Raw genomic sequence first — 26,790 nt, forward strand, 5'->3', positions numbered from 1 at the left:
CCGGTGCCGCCGAGCCGCGGGCGCGGGCCGAGCCTATACATAGTGTACAGGAGACATCGCGTGTATTTTTAACGTCCCCATCTTTATGTGACTAGAAGCGCAACGGACTTCTCTTCTCGCCACTGTCGCGCTCTCCCGCTGGGGGCGCCCCGAGGGGGCGGAGGCCTCAGGAAGCTGGCTTTTCCTTGACCGGAGTTGGAGAGCGAAAGCGCTTTAGGCCCAGGCGGGGGTCGTGGTCCTGGTCCCTCGACACCCCGCCCCGCTCTCGCGCCCAAGCCCTGTCCGCGCACCCTTGACTTCCCACCCTCCCTCCAGTTCTTTCGGAGACGACCAGGGTCCAGCTTCCCTGGCCTCGCCTCCCAGCGGACGTGAGCTTCCACTGCGGCAGCAGACGCGCAGCCTCCTCCTCGGCTCTTATGCAAGTTGGGGCAGGGTAGGGGAGGGGAGGGCGCTCCTCCAGGGGAGAGACCGGGAGAGGCCCGCGCCCCACGAGGAAGCCCCGCCCCGGTGCCTTCGCTGGGGAGCAGGCGTCTCTCTTCAGTCGGCTTGTCGCCTGCTCCCCCTCTCCCATGGCTCCTCGCCAAAGACTGAAATCGTGGAGCTGGAGGGTGCCCCCTCCCCAGTGTCCACCCTGGGACAGGAGAGGGGCGATTCTACTCTAGGGGCCAGCGCCGCCCCCGACGTTCCCTCCGCGTCCCTATCGGCAGGGCTCGCCTCGGGGGGCCGCCCGCCCTCCCCGCCCCCGACGTTCCCTCCGCGTCCCTATCGGCAGCTCTGGCCTCGGGGACCCAGCCGCCTTCTCCGCGTACAGGGACCGGGCTTCGCTGCCTAGCAGCGGCCTCTGGCTCGGTCTCCCGGGCGCCTGGGCCTCGGGGAGGGCCGGAGTCGCTGCGTGCTTTGTTCTTAGCGCCTCTCTGCCCTCCTCTAACTAGGACCCAGGGCCTTCGGCTTCCCCATCTCCAGTCCGCGGCGCTTCCGCTCCACCAGCCCGGTGGGAGGTGCCTTGGGGTGGTTGGGTTCCCTCCCCGCAGGGCACGTAACTAAGGGGAACAGGCACAGCATGCTCGGTCCAGCACCCTCTGGGACTGGGTTCAGTACCTCCAGCCCCAGGGTCCTGACCTGCGCACCTAGTTAGACATCCTGCCCACCTCCCATCCTGGGGCCACTGGGCACTCCTGACCTCACCACCTTTCCTTTGAGCCCAAGGCAAGAGTTGGAGCTGGCACCATCTAGACAGAATCAGGTGTGGCTGGAGGTGTGGTGGTCAGCGCAAGGCCCCTCTGAGATTTACCAGGGGTGAGGTACTCTTCCAGGTACCAACCAGGATGTTGAAGGTATTAGAAACGGACTCCCTGCATCCTTCAAAAGCCCTCCCCCTGAGAGCCGCGGTTCTGGCAGTTGGGTTCAGAACCCGGTTCTGGGGGCCTGAGCAGGCCTGGGCTGAAATGGTGTGCGGGGCAGAACTGGAAGGGGGCTGGATTAACACCAATTAGGGAACCAAAGTTGCACTATCTGGGCCAGACTGTCTGGTTGGCAAGAGCAGTTTCCGTTGATGAAAAACACAATCCCACAACAAAAACCCGAGTTTTCTGTGCTACATGTGCAATATTTGTTATGAATGTTATCACAAGTCATTCATCGAATTATCTTTATAATCACTGTAGCTAGATGTTTCATGTCCATTCAAGTGACTTTTATTCTGAGTGCAATATTTCAATAGCCTTGCAGTGAAAACTAGTGTTGCTTTTGTTTTAGACGATCTATGTGCAGGGCAAATGCAATGAAGTCGAAAACCCTTGTAAATAAGAGAGGTTGCATACCAAATCAAGAGTATTTATTACTATTATTACTATTATTATTATTAGGCCTGCCTTTAATTTTCAGTGTAAGTGTTTCAGTATTTCGCATCCTGCCTCAGTACTGATCTTGTGTTCTTTGTGCCAATACGAAAAGGAGAGGGTTGGTTCTTTCCTTTATTGTTGAATGCTCCCATTTAATGCTTTATGGCTTTTACTGTATTAATTTTTTAGACTCCCGTCTGCACAAAATGCAATAAAAATAATTTTATTATACCCTTCATGGCCTGAGGTGTGCTGTCTGGGCACTACAGGGGGCCCCCTCCAGGAGAACCTGACTCTTAATCAGAAACACTCCTGACCTTCCCTGACAGAGGGATGGCGGATGCCCAGGTCTGGCTGTCTAGCTGTGCACTGACAGCTGAGCCCGAGAACACTGCACAAATGCCATCTCCTGAGAGACTGGCAGGCACTTGCTGGGTGTCAGTCTGCACTGGCGTCCCGGTGAGACAGTGAGGGCTTCCTAGGTGGGACTCAGCACTACTGGCACTCTGGTCCCTAACCTGCTCCAGGCCTCGGGCCACCCCGCCACATCCACCCTGCTCACTGAATGCTCTCCAAGGCTTCCTCTGGCTTCGTGACTACAGATTCTGCCAACTCCCTGCACAGTGAGTAGACTGAACGGGTGGTAACTGAGATGAAATCAACACAGGACAGCTACCTGCCCCATGGGCCACCAGCCAGACGCAGCCTCCTTGCGGTCCTGTCTCCCTTTCCCTGGGGTAAGAGGCTGAGCCTGCTCACACACTGAATGCTGGCCTACCAGAAACAGGATGTGGAGCAGAGTTAGAATCAGCTCACAGGCTCTTGCTCCAAGTAGGTGAGCTGCATATGAAGTTATGGGAGGGTTAGGCGAGGTTTTGAGGCCTGAATGCAGGTTGAGGAGCAGAGGGACAGATCTGAGTCCTTAAGACAGGGGCGCTCATCTGACCCTGGGGAGAATGCCCTGCAGAGGAGCTGCAATATGGATACCGACACTCAAAAAAGATGAACGCAGCTTTTACTTTTTCATTTTAATTAAAAAGTAATCATTTCATCTTATTAACAACACAAGAGTTCCAAAGAGGGAGGAAAACCCACACTATATAACACAAACAGACCAGAACATAAAACGCTGCCATTTGGGGACCTTGAGTTTAGAAATCATTGTTTAGCCACCGGCAGGGACTCAGCTGAAGCCACTGCTCTCCCTTGTGCTTGCCCGAGGCCCCTCGAGACTGATTCACAGGGCTCCAATGAGCACAATCCCCAGAGAGAGGGCAGCTTCCCGTGGCTCCATGTGGAGCAGCTGCCAGAAAGCCCTCCCTCTAACAATTTCACTTCGGCTCAAAAGTTACAAACAGCCGCCTGGATCGAGAACATGTCCAGCCACCAAAAGTCTGACATCAAAATGGTCCCTACCTCCTGCTGCTCCGAACACAAAACAAAAGTTTAGATGCAAACAAAAGCCTGGGTTTTTGAGCCCAAAGCTCAAATCACTTAAAAAAGATAAAAAAAGGTGTTAACTTCCAGAGTCTAGCGTTGCCTTCCATGGGGGCGCCATTGGAGAGGGAGGTGCTGACAGAATCTGACGGGGATGAGAGGCAGGGTCCAGATCCACAGCTGGTGTTACCGTGCTGGTGGTCACAGCCGTTCAGTCCACTGCAGATCCTCCAAGGACATGAAAACAAAGCCGCCCTGACTTGGGCTGACGAGCTGCTGCTTCTGTGGCTGGCGGGGGCGTCTAGCGTTGCCTTCCATGGGGGCGCCATTGGAGAGGGAGGTGCTGACAGAATCTGACGGGGATGAGAGGCAGGGTCCAGATCCACAGCTGGTGTTACCGTGCTGGTGGTCACAGCCGTTCAGTCCACTGCAGATCCTCCAAGGACATGAAAACAAGCCCCCCCGGACTTGGGCTGACGAGCTGCTGCTTCTGTGGCTGCCATGGCCACTCTTCAACAAAGCAGAGCGGTTAAACTGCGAATCCTCGAACAGACTCCCCATCCGCGTGGGCTGGGGCAAGGATGATGCTGGGGCAAAGACGACGCTGTGTCTGCCAAGCTGAATCTGCCCCTCTGCAGCCGGAGGCAGAGGCTGCAGGCAGGAGCGTGGTTCTGGTTGATGTGAGAAACTGGGAAGTCTGGCAAGGTTCAACATCAAAGGTGGTGGCTATTACCATGACAAATGCCAACCCAAACAGCCAACTGGGGCCTGGCTTCTTCATTTTCCCCTCTAAATCCAGCAGACAGAGGGACCAGAGAAACCCCATTAAACACCAACTGAGCCCAGACACCAGTATTGCTCAAGTGATTCCAGATATTTCCTACCAAAAAACCCCAAAAAACAGAAACGAAAGATACACCTCAAATGCAGCATAAACTCTGACTCTGTAAGGAATAAGCAACATAGCTTTCAGCAGAAGAGAGCAGGTGGTAGAGACGTATGACCTTCAATGTAGACCCGGAGAGCGTGACGAACATCCTCCAAACAGTTCTACATAGAACGAAATAAATGGGAGGAGGCCCGGGGATGAGGGGACCAGGAAGAGTTGAAAAACGTAGCCTCAGTAATGCCTCTGGTACGATCCCATGGGCGCTGGGGGCCTTGCCACCTGTGCTGTGGTCTGGCTAACCAGGTGGGAGAGAGCAGGGCCACTCTGGATCAGGGTGTCCAGAGCCTTCTGTACACTCGGATTGTCAAAGTTGATACTTGTGGAAGACACGGACCTCTGGCTAGCCATGTTACCAGCAGGTGCGAGGCAACTGGAAGGCTGGCCAAAGAGCCCTTGGGAAGGAGCCCCAGGCCTGGGGCCCATGTTCTGAGCAGATCCTGCCTGTCCCAAAATGTTTGGAGGCTGATTGCCAGAGGCCTGTGATCTTTGCTGAGGCTGGCTGTTCACTGATGTGGCAAAATTCTGGTTCGGGGTGCTTCCGGCAGCAACTGAGGGGGATGTAGAGCTGCTATTGGCCGCGACCGTGCCACTATTGAAGAGGCTGAGGATTTTGGCCTGAAGCTCTTGCTGGGAGGTGGGGGGTGCAGCTGGAGTGGGTGTAGCAGAGGGGAGCACTTGGCTGCTTGGGAGTGGTTGGGAGCTTGGTTGTGTCTTCAGCGAGGCACCCGAGGTCGCCCCGAGTGGTTGGCGGGAAATCGGGCCTGGAAGACAGAAGAGGAAGGTATCTGGTTCAAAGTACCCTCCAAGGGCAGGAGGCCTGGCAGCCAAGGGGAGAACAAGAGTCACTGAATCACGTCAATCACACAATGCACAGACAATAACATCAAATCCCAAAGGGGCCACTTCATAGTATATTTATAGGAAACAGTCTAGTTCCCACAGAGAGCTACTGTTTTTTTAAAAAAGGCATCTATGTTGTCTACAAGGATGCCAGCAACACCAGTCCACCCATCACATTAACTATAGGGGCCAGAATTTAGTACCCACATGTTAAATTATTGTTATCATTATATCAGCTCGGATGGCCCATGGGAAAACCCAAGAGATGGGCTCATTCCCCTTACCCACCCCTAAGAGCCCTGGGCCTGCCACCCTCCCATCAGAGCCTGGGGATTAGAGAAATGCAGAGTCAGAACTTCACCTCGGCCCTGCCACGTAGCTCACCAGGCAGAGAGTCGGTGCTGCTCCTCATAAGCCGCTCCTTCCGCTCTCGCAGGTAGTTGATGATCTTGTCAGTCTCTTCAGCAGTGAGGTACCTGTTGTCTGCCAGCAGGTTGATGAGGCTCTGGATGGCTGGAGGGTGCCCTCCACGCACTCCCTCCTCAGGGACTCCTCGCTCTCTTTCCTGGAGGATGGCATCATCGGCCATCTTGGCTGCCTGTCTGGCAATATCCTCACGTTCTTTCTCCCGGCACTCATTCTTATAGCGCTCATAATTTCTGGCCACCAGCACCATGGCATCTGCCTGGGGCATGTTGCGATGCTCTGTAGGAGGGAATGACATGAGTTATTTTCTCCCCTGACAGATTTGAGTGCCCACCTGCTGCACTCTACCAAGCCTTTCCTAACCTCGAAATGGCAAGAAAACCATTTCAGTGACAAAAAGCCTTGAGATTGGGAGTGGGCTGGGGTGAGTGGAGAGAGAGATGAGGGTCAGGAAAAGAGGTGAGTGAGTGTCTTTGGTAGGAACATTCCCTTTGTGTAGAGCTGCTCTTTGGAGGAATTCCTAGATCACAGACTTGTAGTAAAAACCAAAGAAACATGATAAACTCCCATGGATTCAAACAGACCACGTGGGGAATAACCATGGGAGGCAGGCCCAGCAGCCTCTAGACCAGCAGCAGGAGGCCAAAAAGCCCCTCTGTAAAGCCTGGCTCTCCACTGTGCTCCTCAGGACAGAGCAGGCCTACTGTTTCTGAATCCTTCAGCTCAAGCCATAGATTAAGATCAAATTGTGACCCTAAATAACCTTGCCTCCTTACACATGGGCAACATGGTTTACACGGTGGTAAGACTCCTCAGAACTTTGTATAAATGTCCTTGTATATCCTAAGGCCTATTCCTCAGAGACAAATGACCCACTAGAGGGCTCACGTATTCTGTGATTATGGTTACGTGGGCAGGCAAACAGACCTGGGTGTGGCAGGAAAAGGAGTCTCTGCTGTGAGAGCAATGAGCAGGGCAAGTGACTGAATCTTAATACTCTGCACTCGAAACACTAAAAGCTCCTTTAGAGAAGGACTTCAAGGAAGGAACCTACCAAGGGTCTCAAGGGGTCAGGGCCTTCCCTCATCCCTGTTCTCACGACCCCACTGCTCAATTCTCCAGTGCACTCAAAAATAGTGGGTCATGAGAAAATTCATGATGCATTTTTTAATTAAAACAAACAAACAAACAAAAAACAAAACAGGAACCAGCAGTTGGCGTAATGGCTATGTCTCTGGACTCCCATGTAGCCGACCGAGGTTCGAGTCCTGGACCCAGTGGCTTAAACTCATGCCAGGTGCGTGTGCATGTGTGCCCAAGATCCTGAGAAGAGAATGGAGGAGAAGGGATTGCAGTGTGGCCACTCCCCTGGGGGGTGATTTCTCGCTTTCTGTCTCTCTGTGTCTCTCTGCCTTTCTGGAGAGTGCACACGCCCTATAGCAAAAAACCTTAAAAAAACAAAACAAAACAAAACAAAACCCAGAAAAATATGTCATGACTTTTCTGATGACCCAATAGCTTCCTAATTGCCTGCCAATTTTCTCTATCTTCCAACAGGACTGAATGAAAGCAAGGACCCTATGAAAATGTAGTATTTGCTAGATGCAGTGGAGCCAGACCTCATGGGCAAGATCTGACTGTGTGCATTTCCTTCCAATTCTCCCTTCAGTGACTTCATGTTGACAGCTTCAAATGGGACATGATGGGAGTATTTAAACCATGGAAATCAGCAAATGTGACAAGCTATCCTCCTTTCCTCTAGATCTGGTTAAGCATTTGCCAGCATGCCACCATGGTACCCGACAGTAAGTGTAGTGTTCAGAGAGCAGAGAGCAGCAGTGTACAGAACAACATACACCAAGAGCGTGTCAGACAGGTGAGTACACCAGTCTCCTCCAGTGTGCTCCGAGGAGGGCCCTACTGCATCTGAGATGAGAAACATGAGTCATCTGCCCAAAGCCTGCTTCCTATGAGTAAGGCATAAAATAACTAATGTATTAGTTGCTGCATTGGGGATTCTGACCCATGTGGGCCTGCATACCTTGTGGAGTCCCAAACATAATGTTGACTGTACAGGAGCGGTGAATCTGGTGCTGCTGAGTGATGACAATAGCGAAAGGAGACCCTCCTCTGCTAACATCCTCCAAGGCTTGTGATAGTGACACCTCTGTGTTGAGGAAGATCAAGTCCACTACCATGCCTAGGTCTCGCACCTTTCGCCCCACAGATTCAGCATAATCTCTGTAAAAACAAACAGGATCCAGGTGAGCCCTTCCTGATCAACTCCAAAGCTGCAAACTCGTACTTCAGCCTTCTGTGTGCACTCCTACAGAGAACTCAAAATCCTGGGCCATTCCCAGTCCCTCTTCAGCTCCAAGGATCTAGACCACTTCCCTCTCTTTACACTAGGTCATGCTTAAGGTCACACAGGAAGCTGCCCGTATCACAGTATTTGATACCCTTCTTTTCAAGTCTCTTTCTTCATTCTCCAGTCCTTTAGCCCTTCCTTAACATTACCCTGCTGCCTTCAACTTGTGGCACTGACTTGTCTTTGAGGAGGCTGCATAACACTATGGGAAAGCACAGGCTTTAATTCGAGGAAGATGGGTTGGGATCGCACTGCTAACAATTTACCCGCAAACCTGTGAAGCTTTAAGAAAGTCCCTTTATCTCTTAACAAACGTCAGTTTCTTTAATGATAAAATAGAAACAATATGGCTTGGTTCATATGTCATTTCCTTGACTTCCCCTCCAGCCCAATCAGATCCCTCACAGTCCTGTCTCATCGTCTAGTGTTAATTTTTATCATCCACCCAACTAGCACAGCGTATAAGCCCCACAAGAGGAAGGGGTGTGTGTTTGCTTATTACTATTATAGCCTCAGTACCTAGCATCTGCCATACGTCTAACATATTTGCTGAAAAAACAGACAAGTAATACTACCTGATTACTATAAGAATCAAAAATAATTTATGTAGAGTGCCTAGCATGGGGTAGTACAAAGTTAAATGCTCAGAAAATAGTAGTTGTTATCATGTGTCCCAAAATGCTATCTACAACTTAAAGAAGTATTTATCTCTAAGCAAGGCAGCTCAGAGCCTGTAAACTCTGCCTGCTGCTTCAACACCTATTTCCCTAGTCACCACCGTGAGATTAGCTCTTTGACCCCAAACTGCTAGAAAATACATGCAGTCACATACTAACCTCCCGAGGAAGGGTGGCTCCATCAAGTCTGCAAGCTGCTCTCTATTCCCTTCTGCTTTCCTGCTCTGCCTCTTCAAGAAGACAGTGTAAGACAGAGGTAGGGGACTAGCTAGTGGCCCAGTGCTGGGGACGACTAGATGCCACATGGCTGACCACATAGTTTGAGTCCTGGACCCGGAAGGTTCAGAGACATGCCCGACATGGGCACATGCGTACCCATAGTACGCATGTGAAAAGGGAGAGACAGAGAGAGATAAAGCACCCCATTGGGGGCACTTCCTCACTTTCTCGCTGGCACTCGCTCTCCTTCTGCAGCAAGTGCATATATCTTTGGGCAAATTGAAAAAAAAAGGGGGGGGGATAGACTAAAATGGTGCTGTGAATTCTGGATTGCCTAACATGGTCATCTAAAGTGGTTTCTATAAGGCCACAGCACTTCAAAGAGGCTCAGTAATCTTGACTGATAAATGCAGAAACAGGTGCCTCCCAAAATACTGAGGGTTGAGGGGTGTCCCATGAAGGAGATGTCTACTGTTCTACTTGACCAGCATCTACTCCCTCTTTCAATTTCAGTCTACATAGTTCCATAGGGACAATCCCACCTCCAGTTCTAGGGATGGGCACGTGACAGCTCTGGCCAATAAAAGCTTTCCAGAACCATCGGCCAAAATGCAGGGATGGGAAAGTGAGCCACATCAGCTCAGTGAGAAACAGTCTCAGGAGTTTGTTTGGAAGCATTGGGAATGAGCTCTTTTTCCATGGGTTTTCTCAACTAAGAAAACAAATGTCCAGGACCAGTGCCTTTCTACACTTTCAAGTAAAAAATCTGCCTAAAAATGAAGGCAACACCAAGGAAAACAGTGCTGATGAACCAACTCAGAGACCAAGTCTTATAAAACAGTTTGATCCTAGACATGGCCACGTCTGAACCTCCCAGTTAAGCAAACTAAAACCTCTCTCTCTTTTCAGAAAGTGCAAGTGCCCTATGGCAAAACCTAAAAATAAATAAATAAATTTCCCTTTTGGGTTTAAGCCAGTTTGGACTGTTACCTACAACTGAAAGAACTCTGGCAAACACAGCACAGCAATGCCAGAACACATAGCCTGAGTTCAGGGGGCAAAAATGTAAAACAAAAGCCTGTATTTCTTTTGTGAGCCTCCTCCTTACAGGGAAGAAATACACAAAGAATTCTTACTTAGTCTGCTTGTTGACCACAATCACAGAACAATCCACAGGGCGCTCAGCATCAAAACGTCTCTGGATTTCTTCAAAATACTGACGATAAAGCTCTTCTCTACGCCGTTCCTCTCGTTTCAAACGCTCTGCAAGACACCACCAGAAAAAAATGAAATAAGGATTGTACCCTTCCATAAACACAAGCCACAGGCCTATTTTGAATCCTGTACTACCTCTACACTTGGGTCATAACACACAAATATACTCTGCATTAATCCTCTGGATACCTCCTAAAAATAACCACTATTTTAAAAACACCATTATAAATTCATCTAAAGGGAATGGCTGGATTAAAAAGCACAGCCATTAAAATGCTTCATCTGATACAAATTGCCATGCTGCCCTCTAGAAAGGCTGTTACTAACTGATCTCTCCACAGAGGTAGATCAGCTAGTCCTATTTTTCCACACTTCAGTCAACATTTGGTAATGTCATTATTCTTAATATCTCTGTCCATTTGACAAATAAACATGGTATTTCATTATTATTCTAATTTAAATTTTTGGTTGCTTGAAAAAAAAATCAATTAATTTTTTTTTTTCGAGAGGTTTTTGCTATGGGGCGTGTGTGCTTGCCAGAAAGAGAGACAGAAAGCGAGAAATCACCTCCCATGGGGAGTGGTCACACCGCAATCCCTTCTCCTCCATTCTCCTTTTGGAATCTTGGGGCATGCACACACACACACATGCCCAGGTCTAGAACTCAAACTGTGGTTGACTACATGGGAGTCCAGTGACATAGCCATTACGCCAACTGCTGGTCCCATGCAGTGAAATTTTATAACAAATTAAAAATGAAGTTCTTAACATTGCAACTTCGCTGGGTAGAAAACAACTGAAAAATCTTTAAAGACGTATTGAGGAAATACAGGTTTTACAAAAACATGTTTGTTTTACATAAAAAAGAGACACTGTTAAGTAAAAATGACAGCTGAGCATGGTGGTGTGCACCTACAATCCTAGCTACTTTAGGAATTCAAGGCAAGAGGATCACTAGTTTAAGGCTAGCTCAGGTAATAAAGAGAGACCTAGGTCTTTAAAAAACGAACAAAAACCCAAGCTGCATGGGTATCTGTTCAAGTAGCAAAAAGCAAGCACTTAAAATGTTTTCAACACCAATCTTCTACTCATTTCCTGTTGCTGGAAGTTCACATTTATTTTTGCTGGATAAATAAATCAGGTGATGACACTAATCTGCATTAGAAAAATCATTTTCAAACTGAACATTCCCTGTATTAACAGGTATTTATACTACTATTTTTTATGACTTGCCTGTCCAAGTCATTAGTCTCTTTTCAGTTGGGGTACTGGTTATTAGTTTCCTCTTTCTTTTGTAAAGTATTCTCCCCATAGTAGGACTAGGTTATTTCTGGTACTTTACCTTTTGCACGAGACTGACTATCTGGGCCTGGAGGGCCTCGTCCATCAAAGCTATCTCTGTAACGATCGAAGTAAGAGTCATCCTTTCTCCTGCAATAGTCATCCATCCGTAGGTATCTATCATAAGAGCCTTCTCTCCTGGAAAGTCAAGGATATTTTCACAAAGTTAAAACACTGTCCTGTCTTACAAAATTCAGATATAAAGAATTATTTAAGATCCCATCCCTTCTGAAGAAGGCAGCCATGGTAAGACACAAGACTTTGGGTTTGACAAATAAGATTTTATCTGGGACTCAGGGCTTATAGGCTATGACTACAGCTGAGTTAACCTATGTCACAGAATGATGGGGGTGAGGACTGATTAGAGATGACCTACAAAAAGCATTTAGCATAGTTCTTGGCATATAATAAATGCAAAACAACTGCTAGTACTTATTGTTATGAGTTTCTAGAAACAATTCCATGGCTCCCTTATCTCCCTTCCCTGTGTTTTTAAAAAATTACAGTGAAATAGGGCCAGCAGGTAGTGTGGTGGTGGTTAAGCACTCTGGAGTCCCACATGGTCAATGGCCTGAGTCCTAGACCCAGCAGCTGAGAGACTCTGTGGGCATGTGTGCACGCATGCCCAAAATCCCAGGAGAATGGAGAATGGATTGTGGTATGGCTATCCCCTCCAGAAGATGATTTCTCACGTTCTCTCTCTCTCTCTCATCTCTCTCTCTCTGGTGGGTGCATATGCTCCATGGCAAAAAAAATAAAAAAATCTAAAAAATAAAATAAAAATTAAAAATTACATATATATAAATAAAAAATATATATGTGTATGTGTGTGTGTGTGTGTGTATATATATATATATATATATATAGTTGATCTTTTAATAATATGGGTTATCTTTTGGCTACTGTGGACAGTGCTGCTATATGCATTCATATACAACTGTATGGGTCCCTCTTCAATTCCCTTGGGTTTACAGTATATTCAGCAGTGGAATTAATGGATCATACAGTAATTCCATGTTTAAGTTTTTAAGGAACTGCCAAATTTTTCCAGTTGCTATACCATTTTATATTCCCACCAACAACACATGATGGTTCTAATTTCTCTATACCTTGCTAACACTAATTATTTTTAAAAAAATTATAGATTTCCTTAGTAAGTGTGAAGCAGTATGGCTTTCGCTAGCACTTCCCAGGTGACTAATGACCCTTAACATCTTCTCATATATTTATTGGCTATCCCTGCATTTTTACACCACCAAAACAATTTGTACTACACCTCTTTTTCCACTTGCACAATGTTGTTTTTCACAGAGTGAAAGACCCAGATTCATTCGCTAAGCATAATTCATGAAATATTCAGATATTCCACAATATTTACTGAGCAACACATCTATCACTTGATAGACATTGGAAATATAAGGCTGCTCTTACAGAACTTTCAATTAGTTCAGCAGAACACATAAAAGCAAGGAGAATGCTGCATATGTACCTGTACATAGTATCTCGGGAGTCTCTCATGTCTCTATATCGGTCATACATGGGGTATCGGTGATCTCGAAAATCCCTAGAGTCTCTTAGGTCACGAAAGTCTCTAAGATCCCTCATGTCCCGAGCATCACGCATACTTCTGGTGTCTCTGTGATCCCGAATGTCTCTGCTATCTCTGTGATCCCGCAAATCTCGGGGGTCTCGAATGTCTCTGCTATCCCGGACATCTCGGCCATTTCTGCCATCCCTCGGTTCTCTCCTTGGACTTCCTCGAATTGGGGATCGATCACGTCTTGTATCTCGACTGTCTCCAAAGCCGTAGGGATCCCTGTGGGAGACAGCAAGAAGATGCTAAGACAAAGAAACTGAAGGTAGTCAACCCTTCTGCTCTTCAAAGGAGAAAGTCCCCACCTCCCAAGCACTTTCCCCTAAAGCACAGTGGCCAAACAGGGAGAACATGACTAAAATGTTAAAGGTAAGCATCTTTTTGGTCAGCAAATAAAGCCTAGTAGGTTCTAGAATCTCAAAAGATCACTACATCAAAAGACGACTGCCTGACCAAAAGTCAACGGCTTTGACTGGGGTAACAGTGTTCATCTGGCTTCCGGGAGTGATCTGTATTCTTTGAACGCCAAACTGTCATCTCAATTTCTAAAGGTTTTCAAAGTGAAAGTGCATTTTCCCTAGAACCTATTTGTTCCCATTAGACTTGTTCAAGAGATTTTACTGGGGGAAAGAGGTGGGAGGACACAGTACGGGGCAAGACTCATGGACAAAAAAAGAACAAATGGCACAATCTCAAACAAAGTGACTAAAGCAACTGTTCTTAAATAAAGGCAACTTCACTTAAATATCTAGCAAATTAAGAGGGGAATTAAGTACAATATGATATACAAAGTAAAGGATCAAGAACAGTCAGTCTCTGTCTTCTTGCAGAACTAGTGAATAATGGTGGTACCACCTTAGTAATCTGAGGGTCCATGGAGACTCTGGTCCTCTTTGTCCAAGGTGTTGTTAGTTTTTAAACTGTGTTTGTAGTCACAGATATGCTTGACCTGCTCTGATTCAACGTTTTCCATGAAGTATTTCACCCTACTGGAAACTCATCTCCAACATATCTAAAATTAAAACTTCTGAGTCCAACTCAAACAGTCCCATTCTTGACAAGTTTGCCAAAAGTCATCTTGGGAAAAAGTTACCAAGGTGTTAGTTCTGAAAGTTTACTTTGATTCTCTTTCCTCTCACTGATTAAATGTCACTCAAATTTGTTTTTGTTCCCCCTTCCATTCCCACTGGATTTATACTGGGTCATCAGGAAAGTCATGACACATTTTTGTGTAGAAAAATACATCATGACTTTCCCGATGACCCAATAAATCCAACCTAAGTCCTCATTTCTACGCTGATAACAAGAATTTCCTAAACCAAAATCAAAACAAAAAACAATCTTCTGGATTTCAATTCACTCAACACATAACATGAGATTAACCATTTTTTCCACTATATTTTATTTTTTAGATTTTCCCCATAGGATTAGTCATTTTAACATGACAATTTCCAACCATTACTAATCAGAGCTTGGGTATCATACTTCTGGGCAGCCCTTCCTTACAAAACTGGCCCCTATGATCTCCTCCATTTCCTGATTGAACCTTCCCAGTTCTTCTTAAGTCATTTTTATGACTTAACCCACATGACATTTCTGTCTGGATATTTTTGTTCATATGGTTTCATTACCTGGAATATTTTTCCTGTACTAACTCAGATATTTCTCAATCCTCACAGTCAAGTTCACATGTCTTCTAAGCAACTTTCCCTGCCCTACCTAGTAACTGCTAATCCCCCCTGTTCAACTCTCAGAGTACTTTCTACCACTATTACTTGTCTTGATCTGGTATTTACCTTTTTATGACAATGTGCCATGTCTGACACATTTTAGGGATTATAATCTCCTCCATAAAACCAGCCCTGAACTCTTGAACTTCCCTAATGAATACGTTCCTTCTCTAGTCCTCCCCATCTCAATAAACATCACATGTCCACCTACTTAGTTGCTCAAACCAGGAAACTGAATGCCATCCTTCCCTTAAAGCCTCATCCACTCACATTTCTAAATTCTGCTCAATTTCCCTGAAAGTTTCGACCACTTTTCTTTACCTCCATTGGTATGACTGAAGGTCAACCTATAATCATCTACCACAAACTACAGTGAAAGTCTTTTTTTTTTTTTTTGAGGCTGTGGGGCACATGTACTCGCCAGACAGAGGCAAAGATCAGAAAAGGGAAAGTGAGAAAGCATCCCCCATAGGAGATGGCCATGCCACAATTCTCTTGCTTCTATCCTCCCAGAATTTTGGGCATGTACACAGACCCCTGGCATGTTTCTTAAGCAGCTGGGTGTGGGGCTTAAACCTCAGTTGGCCACGTGGGATCCAGCCAGTTAACTACCATGCAACTGGCTGGGCCCATAGCAAAAAGTCTTCTAACGACATCTTCCCATTTCTGCTCTTGCTTTTTTTCTCATCCTTCTCCAGAAAGATCAATCTTGATTCCCTTGCCCCACAACAGGGTGTATGCACTCTCCAGAAACAGGGGGCAAGTGAGAAATCACTCCCCCACTCCCAGGGGGTGGCCACGCTGCAATCCCTTCTCCTATTTTCTTCTAGGGATTTGGGGCACACACACGTACATGTTTTTCAAGCTGCTGGGTGTGGGACTCCAACCATGGTTAGTCATGTGGAAATCCAGCACCTTAACTACTACACCCACCTGCTGGTTCTTTGAGTGGTCTTTTAAGTATGTATAATCGTTCACTGGTTTCCCATGGCACTTAGAATTCAATTCAAAATCTCTACCAAGGCTAAGAAGGTCCTGCATGGTCTTGTCTCCTGTCTTCTCCAATCTCATCACACTCTCTCGCTAGTTCATCACTCCCTCCCATACTGGGCTTTCAGCTATAGCCAAAAAAGGTCTTTTCTGACCCCTTTTGCTAGAGCAGTAGGGGCAGATCCATACTTATTTTTCAGGTTTCAGCATAAAATATCCTTTACTCCTTGATTCTATTAGTTTAAGTTTACCTTTCTGCCCCTAAATTCTCTCATAATATTTTGTTTTATTTATGTCACTTATCATAAATTAACATTCCTTATTTACTTATTTGTGTAATGTCTGTCTGGCCTACTAGATTATAAACTCCACAAGGACAAGGACTACATCGATCTGATTCTATACTGTAAACTCACTAGGTGGAACAATGTTGGGCACGCAGCAGATGCTTTTAAAAATATCTGAATGACTCTTGTTCTTGCAGTCCTTTTATTATTGCACTTACCACACTGCTAATTATTTGTCTGCATGGCTTCCCTAACAAACAGTAGCTCTTCTGAAAGCTATGTATTCCTAGGACACAGCATGGGTTCAGTAAATGTTTAATGGACTGAGTTATCCTACTAGACTACAGGCCTCTCAAGAGCAGGCACATGTTTTGTTTTATACTTTTGTCATCAACCATGATCACACATACCAGGCATTCATCACAATGCCATCAGCTTGGGAGAAATCCTCAATTTCACTTCATCCACATGTGTACAGCAAAAACAATTTAAATGCCAATTTTGCTTCTATGAGAAATCCTAGTCAAAAAACAAAACAAAACCTAGTCATATATTTTAAGGACCACTAGTATTCCTGATTTGTGGGAGCAAACATACGCAGACCAGGGAATTTAAATGAGGGGCTAAACATTATTTTTCTTGTTAAAATAAAGTACAGACTAATCAAGATTCTTATTCTGACTTTCCCTATTATGTCACATAATCTTCCTAGCATGTGTACCATCTGATGTAGTATGCAATGTGGGCAAACACTCGGGATCCAATGGGAAGAGACAACTGCAAAGTATTTTTGGATTATTAATGATCGGTGGATAAACTTGCCTTGGGGAGCAGTTAGAAGTAGTCATTAGAGGTGGAATCAGATTTCAAGTGTTCTTGGCAATCAGGGCTGAGCTATCATGAACCTGACAGACCACAGACCACATACAAAGCCCTGGGCTGGTGGAAATAGGGATGAGGACGTAGATAAGAATAACAAGTCACAACATGTTATTCACAGCCTTAAAGGAATTATAAATGCCATATTTGGTTTTCATTCTTTTGAATCCATTGAAAACCTTACTTACCTGTCAAGAGTCCATCCCTGCAGGTTGACTATAACCCTAGACTCAAAGTCTGGGTTTGTGTTTCCAGTTTGAGATGGCAACCCCTTCCCCTTCCATCAAAGAATCTAAATCATGGTACAAAACTACTAATTTCATCTCAATTGCCTTCTGGGAAAAATGTAGAAGAGGTGATATTCCCCAGAAGGAAAGGAACCAAAGGAGTGCTGAAAGTACGGACAGAGAAGACAGTAATTCCCTAAAATGAAAAGGCAAAGTTTTTTTCCTTTATCCAAAACATGAACATTATGGCAGATTGCTGTTCTTCTGGAGAAAAACAAAACAAAACAAACAAAACAAAAACAAAAAAATGATGTAGGGTCACTTTAGGACCTAAAGAACTCCTCAGAACAAAAGGGTTCCTGCTGCTGGCCCTAACAGCTTTCTCAAAACAAGAACACAGCTAACAAAGGGTGGTACAGCCTGCAGGATACAGTGTGAGAGGACAAAGCCTCCTATACGAGATGCTTGACCTCAGATGGTGAGTGAGTTAGAAACGGGTTTCTGGGGGCATAATATAGTTCACAATATCATCCCATTGCATCAGAGATGTTTTACTAAAGGAAACAAAATACAGCATACCCTCAGGTACCACATTACTCGAGGCTATAAAGAAATTGAACAGTGGTTAAATAAATTTCAGTGCTGGAGTCCACAAAACTGAAGCCAACTGGCAAACACAAGTAAAATTCTGCTGTAACTTCCTCATCTACTAAACAGGGGAAAGGAAGACACATGCTCTTTGCCTTGAGAGGAGTACAGTCACATCATTGGGAAACATTTGAGAGGTAAGGGATGAATAAGTGAAGGGAAAAAAATCACAGCTCAGATGGCAAAGTGATATACTTCTGGTATAGAACTGCTTTTCTTGCTGGGGACTAGAGTGGGAAGGGCAGTGGGCATTTGAGAGGAGAGCCTACAGAATAAGAAATGTTAGACAATCATCTTGAAAGACTTTGATGGAGCTTTTCTTGGGCAAGAGACTGGAACCTTGGGTCCAGGATGGTGCTCTTTAGCCTTGGTTGTACAGAAAGTCTGGGAAGAAAGCTCTCTCTTCCTTTCTTTTCTGCAAGTCAACATCTCCTTTCTTCTTTTCCATTCACTGGAGTATTTTCCTTGGGAGGGCCAGACTTTTACTTGACCATGAAAAAAAAATCATGTCTTCAAACTTCTGTTCCATTGCAGATACCGTCCGCAGTTCACATTAACTAAATGGCTGGCTGCTGTATGAAGCTGATCCCCTCACCATGGTGGCTCCATGCTATTGTTCGCAACAGAGACAACAGACTTGTGTAGCATTTCATCATTAGGTGCAGGTAGGCAGTGGGGTGCAAATGTATTACTCCTCACAGATCCAAATTTTGTTGTGTCCATGCTTGTCTCTAGGTACTAGCAGGCTAATGATTTTCTCAAGCACAAATATGACTTTCCTGTTGGTAGAGGTAGCACTTGATTGAGAACTGATGACTTTTCTTCAAGTGTTAGTGCAGAGATAATCACAGCCTGGAATCTTTAATTGTGAGTCATACCTAGGGCCAGGGTTGTCTCACACCCAAGGAGCATGCAGTTATCAAAGGAATTAAGGACCTGTAGATAAGTAGAAAGTATCTCAAGTCATATAAGAAATTTGTTTACAAGTAGCCTGGTTATTGCTGATGAGACAATCCCCAATAATTTTCACTGAAAAGTTACCAGGCTTAACAGCCTTCACAAATATATGAGGAAAATCCTCTGCAGGGTTTCCAATGTAGACAAGTTAGTTTTATTTGTTCTTCAAGTTACACTTGAACATTCATAAAATAAGTCTTACTTTGAATACACGCGGGCCACATCTGTATAAGGATATGCTCCAAGACCTGGATTGCCACGGTGTTGGGCTGAAGATGGTAACTGAGAACATCTAAGGTACAACCAGAATCATGATCCAGTTTTTGAAGACTTAATGCCTAGTACCAACGCTAGACAACTTGCATGGTAACTATGCAATGTACTCAAGGAGTCCAGTGAAGAGACCCAATGGTTAGATGGTAAGAATTCAGAATGAAACGCAATCCAGAGTAGGGATCCCTCCTGCAGAGTTATGTTTTTGGCTGGGTCAATATTGTCAGAATTATATGCTGACAGCTAGAGTCATTAGGGAGGCACATTACTGAGTAGACAGCGAAGCCAGCAGAACTATGGTTTACAGACATCTGAAGAGGTGATAATCCTGTGTAACTCCCAAAGATACCTAGGTGTTTTGACACTCAAGGTTAAAGTCCAGCAAAACAAGGTGTTACAAAGGTCTTCCCAGCATGCTTAAAAACAATTTTCTTTTTAAAAGTAGACAGCACTGGAGACGCAGAGGTACAACTGAAGAAAACAGTTGCCCTGGGTCCCTCCCCCCACCCCCAGCCATGAACTATGTATCTTCTATGCTGGGCACATAAAATAACCAGAGCTGCCAAAGGAAGGCAGTTGGCTGTTGTCAATGCACTGGCACATTTGGAATTACCTCAAAGGTTTTATTGGAAGCACGCTCCCACAGTGGAAGATACCCAGTGTTTATGCTCAGAGAAATGATTAGCCCCTTCTAGGTTAATCGCTCACCCATCTTGCCTATTCTTTGCATTTTATTTCTGCCCTATTTATTTCTCTCCAGTATCTTAAAACATAACATACGATCAGGGCAACAATCAAAACACTGATGCTCTATTTTGGAAGGAAACTGTTCACCACCATACCATGAGCACTGCACTCTATTTTGAATACAATGTTTGATTTGTCTCTTAACTCTTTTTTTAAGGTAAGAAACTGGGACTCTTGCTCAGGTTTTAGATGAAGCTCAGAACAGATTTGACTAAATGTGACCATCTTTCTTCCCTGAAGCAAATAAACATGACTATATGCAACTGCATCATGTTAAATAACATGCTGAGGAACCCTGTAAGGGACAGATCACCAAGGAGAAGACTGATTGCTAATGGAATTTGAATTAGCCTAGCTGTCCCCCTCCTGTTGATTATAAATAAAGCTGGAAGACACTGTCCTATCAACACCCCAAACAACTTCATTTCAGAATTCATTTCTGAGGAAGGTGGCATTTTATTTTATTTATTTATTTTTGAGAGATTTTGCTATAGGGCACATGCACTTGAAGAGACAGAGAGAAAGAGAGATAAAAGTGAGAATTCTCCTCCCCTGGGAAGATGGCCATGCCACAGTCCTTTCTCCTCCATTCTTCTGGGATTGGGGCGAGCATGCAAAATGCACCTAGTGTGAGCTTCAAGCTGCCAGGTCTGAGACTTGAACTGCGGCCAGCCACCTGGGAGTCCAGCACCTCAACCACTACACCACCTGCTGGCCCCGGAAGGTGGCATTTGAAAAGGTATATAAAAGTGACTTGCTGGGGGCCAGTAGGTGGTATGGTGGTCGGGATGCTGGACTCCCACCTGGCTGACCACTGTTCAGGTCCTGGACCTGGTGGCTTGCTTTCTCATTTTCTCTTTCTCTCTCACTGTCTCTTTCTGGTCAAATTTTAAAATGATGACAACAGATAAAATTAAAAAGGTAATTCTTTTTTTTTTGTAGAGGTTTTTGCTATAGGGTACGTGCGCTTGCCAGACAGACAAAGAGAGACAGAGAGATAGAAATAGAGCAAGCACTCTCCGGGGGGGATAGCCACGCCGCAATCCCTTCTCCTCCATTCTCCTCTCAGGATCTTGGGCATGCACGCACACACGCCCCGTGTGAGTTTAAGCCACCGGGTACGGGACTCGAACCAACATAGCCATCATGCTAATTGCTGGCCCCTAAATAGGTAATTCTTAAAAAAAAAAAAAAAGAAGTGACTTGTGGGTGGCTGGTGGTGTTATGGGTAAGGTGGCTAGATCCCACGTGGCCAACTGAGTGGGTTGAGTCCCAGACCCAGTGGCTTTTAAAACAACTGGGGTGTGTGTGTGTGTGTGTGTATGTGTCCAAAATCCCAAGAGAAGTGGAGAAGAAGGAACTACAGCATGACCATTCACCATGGGAGGGTGCTTCCTCACTTCTCTCTCTCGGTGTATCTTTCTCTGGTGAGTATATGCACCCAGTAGCAAATTAAAAAAAAAAAAGTGACTTTTATATTTATATATTTGATAAGAAGCTCATTTTAAAACTTTCTCTCCAATGTTCTTTCTACATTTGTTTTGTGGGGATACTATTATTAAAAAAGAAAAAAGCGTAACGTAATTTCTTGTCTTACAGATGAAATCATGGACTTGAATTTTAGATTAGGAGAAAATTAATCTTTTTAATTTAATGCCCTAGCAGTGGTTCCATTGGATTCTAACAAGAAGAGCTAGTTATTTCCCTAATACTACAATGTTTGTTGCATGAACAAACTGGAATAATGAACCAATGAACTAGAAGCATTATAAGCTTTTTCTCAATCTATAACAGAAATAGAATTACTCTCTATTTTGTAATATATCATTTTGTTTTTATCTGCAGAAACACAAGAGACAACATTATGTGAATGAGCAATGTGGACAATGGGGTATACGGGGTTACTAGAGGAGCCAGTATCTTTAGCATTACAAATTCTGCATTCTTTCTAGAAAGCCACCTAGTTAGTTCATACATTAGAGCTCTTTGGAAACTGGATGCCCATCATCAAGCCATCTGGCAACTACTGCTTCCAAAAGGAGCCCCATATTTCTAACTATTACATGCAAACTCTTAGCCACCTGCACTCCATGTTTACTGGGGCAATGAGGAGCCAAATGAATGGGACTGCCCAATATCTGCAGCATGGTCAGATGCAACCTACCATGAGCAGACACTAAATGGAACTGTTAAAATTCTGCAGGATTTGTTTATATTCTTCAGGATAGTCACACACACAAATCAAACGATGAAGTATTTACCTGCAAACCGCAGGCATTCCTTATGGTATTAAAGAGAACATACAGAATACTAATGTATATGCTAGTTTCTGCAGTGAAACCAATGGATGGCCAAAGCATCCACCTGATAGCTGTAGTGCAGCTAAAGTTGTGATGGGGGACTTAACTCCTCTGCATAGGCAGAGTGGACAGAGAGTGGAACCTGCAGCATTACTTTATCTCTAGGGTCTGCTTGAAATCTGCAAAGTAGATTCCTGGTGGCTGGAACGCACCCTTCCTTCACATCCACATAGCAGTATATACATGAAACATACAGCAGCCATTTTTGACTATATTTTATTTTCACCTAAAAATGTCAGTATTTTTGCTTCAAAGTAGGAACACTATATATTACATGTAAGTGCTCAGTTGGCTGGGCATAATTCCTGGTGCCCTGTGGAACTACCCATACAGACCAGGATTAATTCACTGTATTTAGCAATGTTCAGTTTGCTGTAGAAAATGTAGTTTACTGTGGTATATAGTATAGATATGTAGTTTCTGTGGACAACTGGCATTTTTACTTAGGGGCAATGGCAAAATCCATATTGAGTAGCCATATGGGTCTTGAAGAGACACTGAATATAAAATATATCAATTGTTGTATTCCACACAAAACTGCACATACTGCATCCACTTGTGTGCTGTTACAAGGTCAGAAAGTCTGGATACAATATACTCATCTTTGGTGTAAATGGTAACATTTGAGGGAAGGGACCAATTTAATGCATATCTTGAGGGTACATGGCAGGACTATCTCTTTTGTTCATATCGGAAGGAAGAATATATTAGGATAATGCCTCCTATTTCCAGGAAAGCTAAGAAAAAGGGAGACTTTTGAGAGAGAGAATTTTTTGCCCTTTTTATTTCCCCTCAAACAGTAACCCAAGCATGCGAGCAAACAGCGGTCTGCAGCACAGGCACAGCAGCAATCTCTCAAGCAGCACCTTCTGTAAACCTGGGTTAACATCTGGACCAGCAGCCATTTGGAATGAAGAGTCGAATCTCTGCTGCCCACTGCAGTGCAGCATGGCACACACCAACGACCCTGGGGCACTCCTCCTGTTCTGGAGGCTCCCATTGACACGTGAGCTGGGGACAGACAGAGGTTTATCCTCTTCCAATGGCCTGCAACTCATGTTGCAAGCTGAACTTGCTGGATATGCCACGAAAACACAAAGCTTCCTGTGCATCTCCTGATGTAAGTTTAAAGAAAGCAGCAAGGTTCAAGTTCTTATTGCTTGCTTGAGTGTTTCTGATTGTTGGGGGGAAGAAAAGACCCTTGATGTATGAAGTTGGGCTTAACTCCCCAGAGCCCAACTCTCCCAAGGTAACTCACTGCTTCAGGGTACTTTACCTTCGTGTGGGGCTGGGTCTTGATGGAGCCGTATTCATTTTTCTTCTTTCCGCTGCCTTATTAATATCTGAAAAGAATAATCAACCCATCTGTTCAATGCTACGGAATAAAAATAAGATCATCAGCACATTTCAAATGAAAGCAACAACAAAAAACGACAATGACAGCCAGATGGTGTAAGAAAATCCATTCAACAAAGACACAGTGTCACTTGGGCAATTTTTATTATTAAGTTAAAGCAGTACATTGTCATGGCTTGAACTTATAATATCCCTTGGTTTTCTAGCTAACAAATAGTTTATGTAAAACTAATTACGTCGCTGCTTTAACACCCTACCAAGCTTAGATGTAAATTATTCCACCACTCCTCCCCTCCAAAGGGGAAAAAGATCATTTTTTAAAACTCTTGGATAGCCAGCTGTAAGATTCTTTTTGTGGGGAGGAAAGAAAGGGAACGATAGAGTTTCTTATAAAAAGAGCAAGGGCAAATCATTATATTTTATATTACAAAGAATTAATAACTAGAATCTATTGCCTTTAAACTTCCAACATTTCATAGATCACAGCCTCCCTCTAGTGTGCTTTGTATTGTATCCCACTTCTTGCAGAAGGAGATGCAAGAAAGAATTTTTTTTTTTTTTAAATAAACAGACTATACCCTGTTGATATCTATAAACTTCACGGTGAGTATGCAAGAATGAGAACTGGCGTTTGGTACAGTAAGGTCAGGTAAAAACACACCTCATGAGAAGTTTTCACTGGAGCTGGCTGACATGTACAACTATGTAAGGGAGGACAGTGGAATCACATTTGTGCAGTTAGTCAGTTTTGCCAAAAACAAAAGAGTCGCTTTATAAAAATCCAAGTGAATAAAAATACCATGTATTAAATAAGAATTGATGAGGGGGGACCAGCAAATGGCATAATGGTTACTTTGCTGGACTCCCATGTAGTCGACTGCACTTCCAGTCCTGGACCTGGTGGCTTAGAACTCATGCTGGGCGCATGTGCATGCGTGTCCAAGATCCTAAGAGGAGAATGGAGGAGAAGGGATTGCGGCGTAGCCATTCCCCCTGGGGGGTGATTTCTCGCTTTCCATCTCTCTGTCTGTCTCTGTCTCTTTGGCGAGTGCACATGCCCTATAGCAAAAATCTCTCTTAAAGGAAAAAAAAAGAATTGATGAGGAGTACATCAATGAACATCAATCTATGTCCCAAAATAACACTTGACAATTTTTATTTAATTTTAAAATAAATGCATTAAAAATTTCACACTCTGAATGAAGAAATAAAACTGCTTCCTGTTGCAGTGTAGTTTTGTTCCTCCTGTTCCATTTTAAGTAATTAATAGTACATATAATGACATCAAGTTGTATTAAGCACTCACATAATTAGAGAGCTTTAAAATAGTAATTATGCCTTTTTTTTTTTTTTTGGTATAGGGCGCATGTGCTTGCCACAGAGAGAAGGAAAGTAAGAAATTACCCCGCAGAAGGGATGGGCTTACAGCAGTTTCTTCTCCATTCTCCTCTTGGAATTTTGGGCATGCACGTACACATACCCTGCATGATTATTATTATTATTTTTTTTTGGAGAGGTTTTTGCTATAGAGCATGTGTGCTCGCCAGACAGACAGAGAGAGAGAGAGAGACAGAGAGACAGAAATCGAGAAATCACCCCCCAGGGGGGATTGCCATATGCTGCAATCCCTTCTCCTCCATTCTCCTCTCAGGATCTTGGGCACGCACACACACGTGCCGGGCATGAGTTTAAGCCACCGGGTCCAGGACTCGACTACGTGGGAGTTCAGAGACATAGCCATTACGCTAACTGCTGCTCCCCTCTGCATGATTTTTAAGCCGCTAGGTCCAGGACTCAAACCACCCAGTTGGCGAAGTGGAATCCAGTGCTTTCACCTCCACATCAGTTACTGGCCCAGTAATCATGTATTTTTAAAATCCCAACCAGATACCTATCACATGAAAGGCCAGAGCAATAAGGAGAAATTTAGAAGTCTAGTGTATCCTCTACCCTACCACGTTGCCACTGAGTTCCTATTTAAGTAAGAATGCTCTTAATTCCACTTCAGATTGGAAGTTTCTCTTATGCCTAGGAGATGCACAGTTTTTGACAAAACTGGAAATAACATACATCAAATAAGAGAATCAGATGCTACCTAAACTGCTTACCTTTCCAATTAAGCAGACACAGGTATAATCCTTCTATCAAAACAAAACAAAACAAACAAACAGAAAATAAAAAAAAAGAAAATGTTTTCTACATTTCTACATAAGACTTGACCAGTAATAGCTGACCATAGTTCTGATACTGCACATGACACTTTTACAATTTACATCTCTTTAAGTTCACCATGTCTGAATTACATATTATAGACAGACCTTATAGAGAACACTTAATTCTTTTATAGGTAATTGTGAAGAAAACCAGTTCAGGCTGAGAAGGGTTTATTGACTTAGTCTGCTCTCTCATTTTGTACCACTTCCTTTATCTTTTTAAAAGAATTATTTATTTAATTCCATTTGTTATTATTTTTTAATTTGACCAGAGAGAGAAAGAGAAAGGGAAAGCAAGAAAGCAAGCCATCAAGTCTGGGACTCAAACTGCAGTTGGCCATGTGGGAATCCAGCACCTTTAACCACCATACTACCTGCTGGGCCCACTTTGTATCACTAATATAGAGTGGTTATTATTAAGAGAGAGATGGAATGCCTTTGAATATTTAACATTGGGTTGTCAGAAAAGTCATGACATATTTTTTCCTATGCAAAAATGAGTCATGTCTTTTCCCACAACCCAATAGTTTTCAAAGTATCTCTGCACCCAAAATTTGTATTTTAATTCCTTCATTACAGATTTTTTTTTTTTTTTTGGAGAGGTTTTTGCTATAGGGCGCATGCGTTTGCCAGAAAGACAGAGAGACAGAAAACGAGAAATAACCCCCCAGGGTGGATGGCCACGCAGCAATCCCTTCCCCTCCATTCTCCTCTTGGGATCTTGGGAACGCACAGCACATGCGCCTGACATGAGTTTAAGCCACCAGGTCCGGGAATCGAACTATGGTTGATTACATGGGAGTCAAGCGACATAGCCATTATACCAACTGCTGGTCCCCCTCCTAGTATTTACTTTTATTGACTCGTCCAAAACAACTATATTTGGATGGCATGGTTTATGTATTTTTCTGCAATAAAGAGAACTTTCAGGCCATTTTCTCAATTTTAGGGGTTAGCAAACTTTTAGTTTGGTATGTCAATTGCTTATTTATTCACTCATATTTAAGAGTCCCTTAAACTTCCATCTTGGCTGAGATAGGGAGAAAATGAAACCTGGAAAAGTTTGACAGAGATTTCTATCCAAGAAATTTGTCAGGTTAGGGTACTGTGGGAGTTTCTCAGTAAGAATTGTGAAAACAGGGCCCAGCAGGTGGCATGGTAGTTAAGGTGCTGGACACTCCCACATGGCCAACCCTGGTTCTAGTCCCGGACCTGG

The 26,790-nt window shown here is 44.3% G+C and overlaps 1 protein-coding gene across 3 annotated transcripts; it reads right to left on the bottom strand.

Annotated features, from left to right (window-relative positions):
* Nucleotides 1-3,589: 3,589 nt before the first annotated feature.
* Nucleotides 3,590-23,700, bottom strand: NCOA5 (nuclear receptor coactivator 5). Of its 3 annotated transcripts, XM_014591606.2 has the most exons (8): nucleotides 23,282-23,380; nucleotides 16,325-16,433; nucleotides 12,803-13,129; nucleotides 11,315-11,451; nucleotides 9,894-10,020; nucleotides 7,535-7,734; nucleotides 5,452-5,772; nucleotides 3,590-4,988 (listed from the first exon to the last, which is right to left on the bottom strand). In XM_014591606.2, the coding sequence occupies exons 2-8, from the start codon at nucleotides 16,333-16,335 to the stop codon at nucleotides 4,399-4,401; spliced, it is 1,713 nt and encodes a 570-aa protein (XP_014447092.1). In that variant the 5' UTR covers nucleotides 16,336-16,433; nucleotides 23,282-23,380; the 3' UTR covers nucleotides 3,590-4,398. The 3 variants fall into 3 exon arrangements, with proteins under 3 accessions (XP_014447092.1, XP_014447091.1, XP_027631534.1); XM_014591605.2 differs by lacking the exon at nucleotides 16,325-16,433 and having other exon boundaries at nucleotides 23,282-23,696; XM_027775733.1 differs by lacking the exon at nucleotides 16,325-16,433 and having other exon boundaries at nucleotides 4,814-4,988; nucleotides 5,429-5,772; nucleotides 23,282-23,700.
* Between the last annotated feature and the right edge of the window lie 3,090 nt (nucleotides 23,701-26,790).

This window comes from Tupaia chinensis, unplaced genomic scaffold, assembly GCF_000334495.1.
Source record: "Tupaia chinensis unplaced genomic scaffold, TupChi_1.0 Scaffold000602_1, whole genome shotgun sequence".
NCBI classification, from domain to species: domain Eukaryota; kingdom Metazoa; phylum Chordata; class Mammalia; order Scandentia; family Tupaiidae; genus Tupaia; species Tupaia belangeri.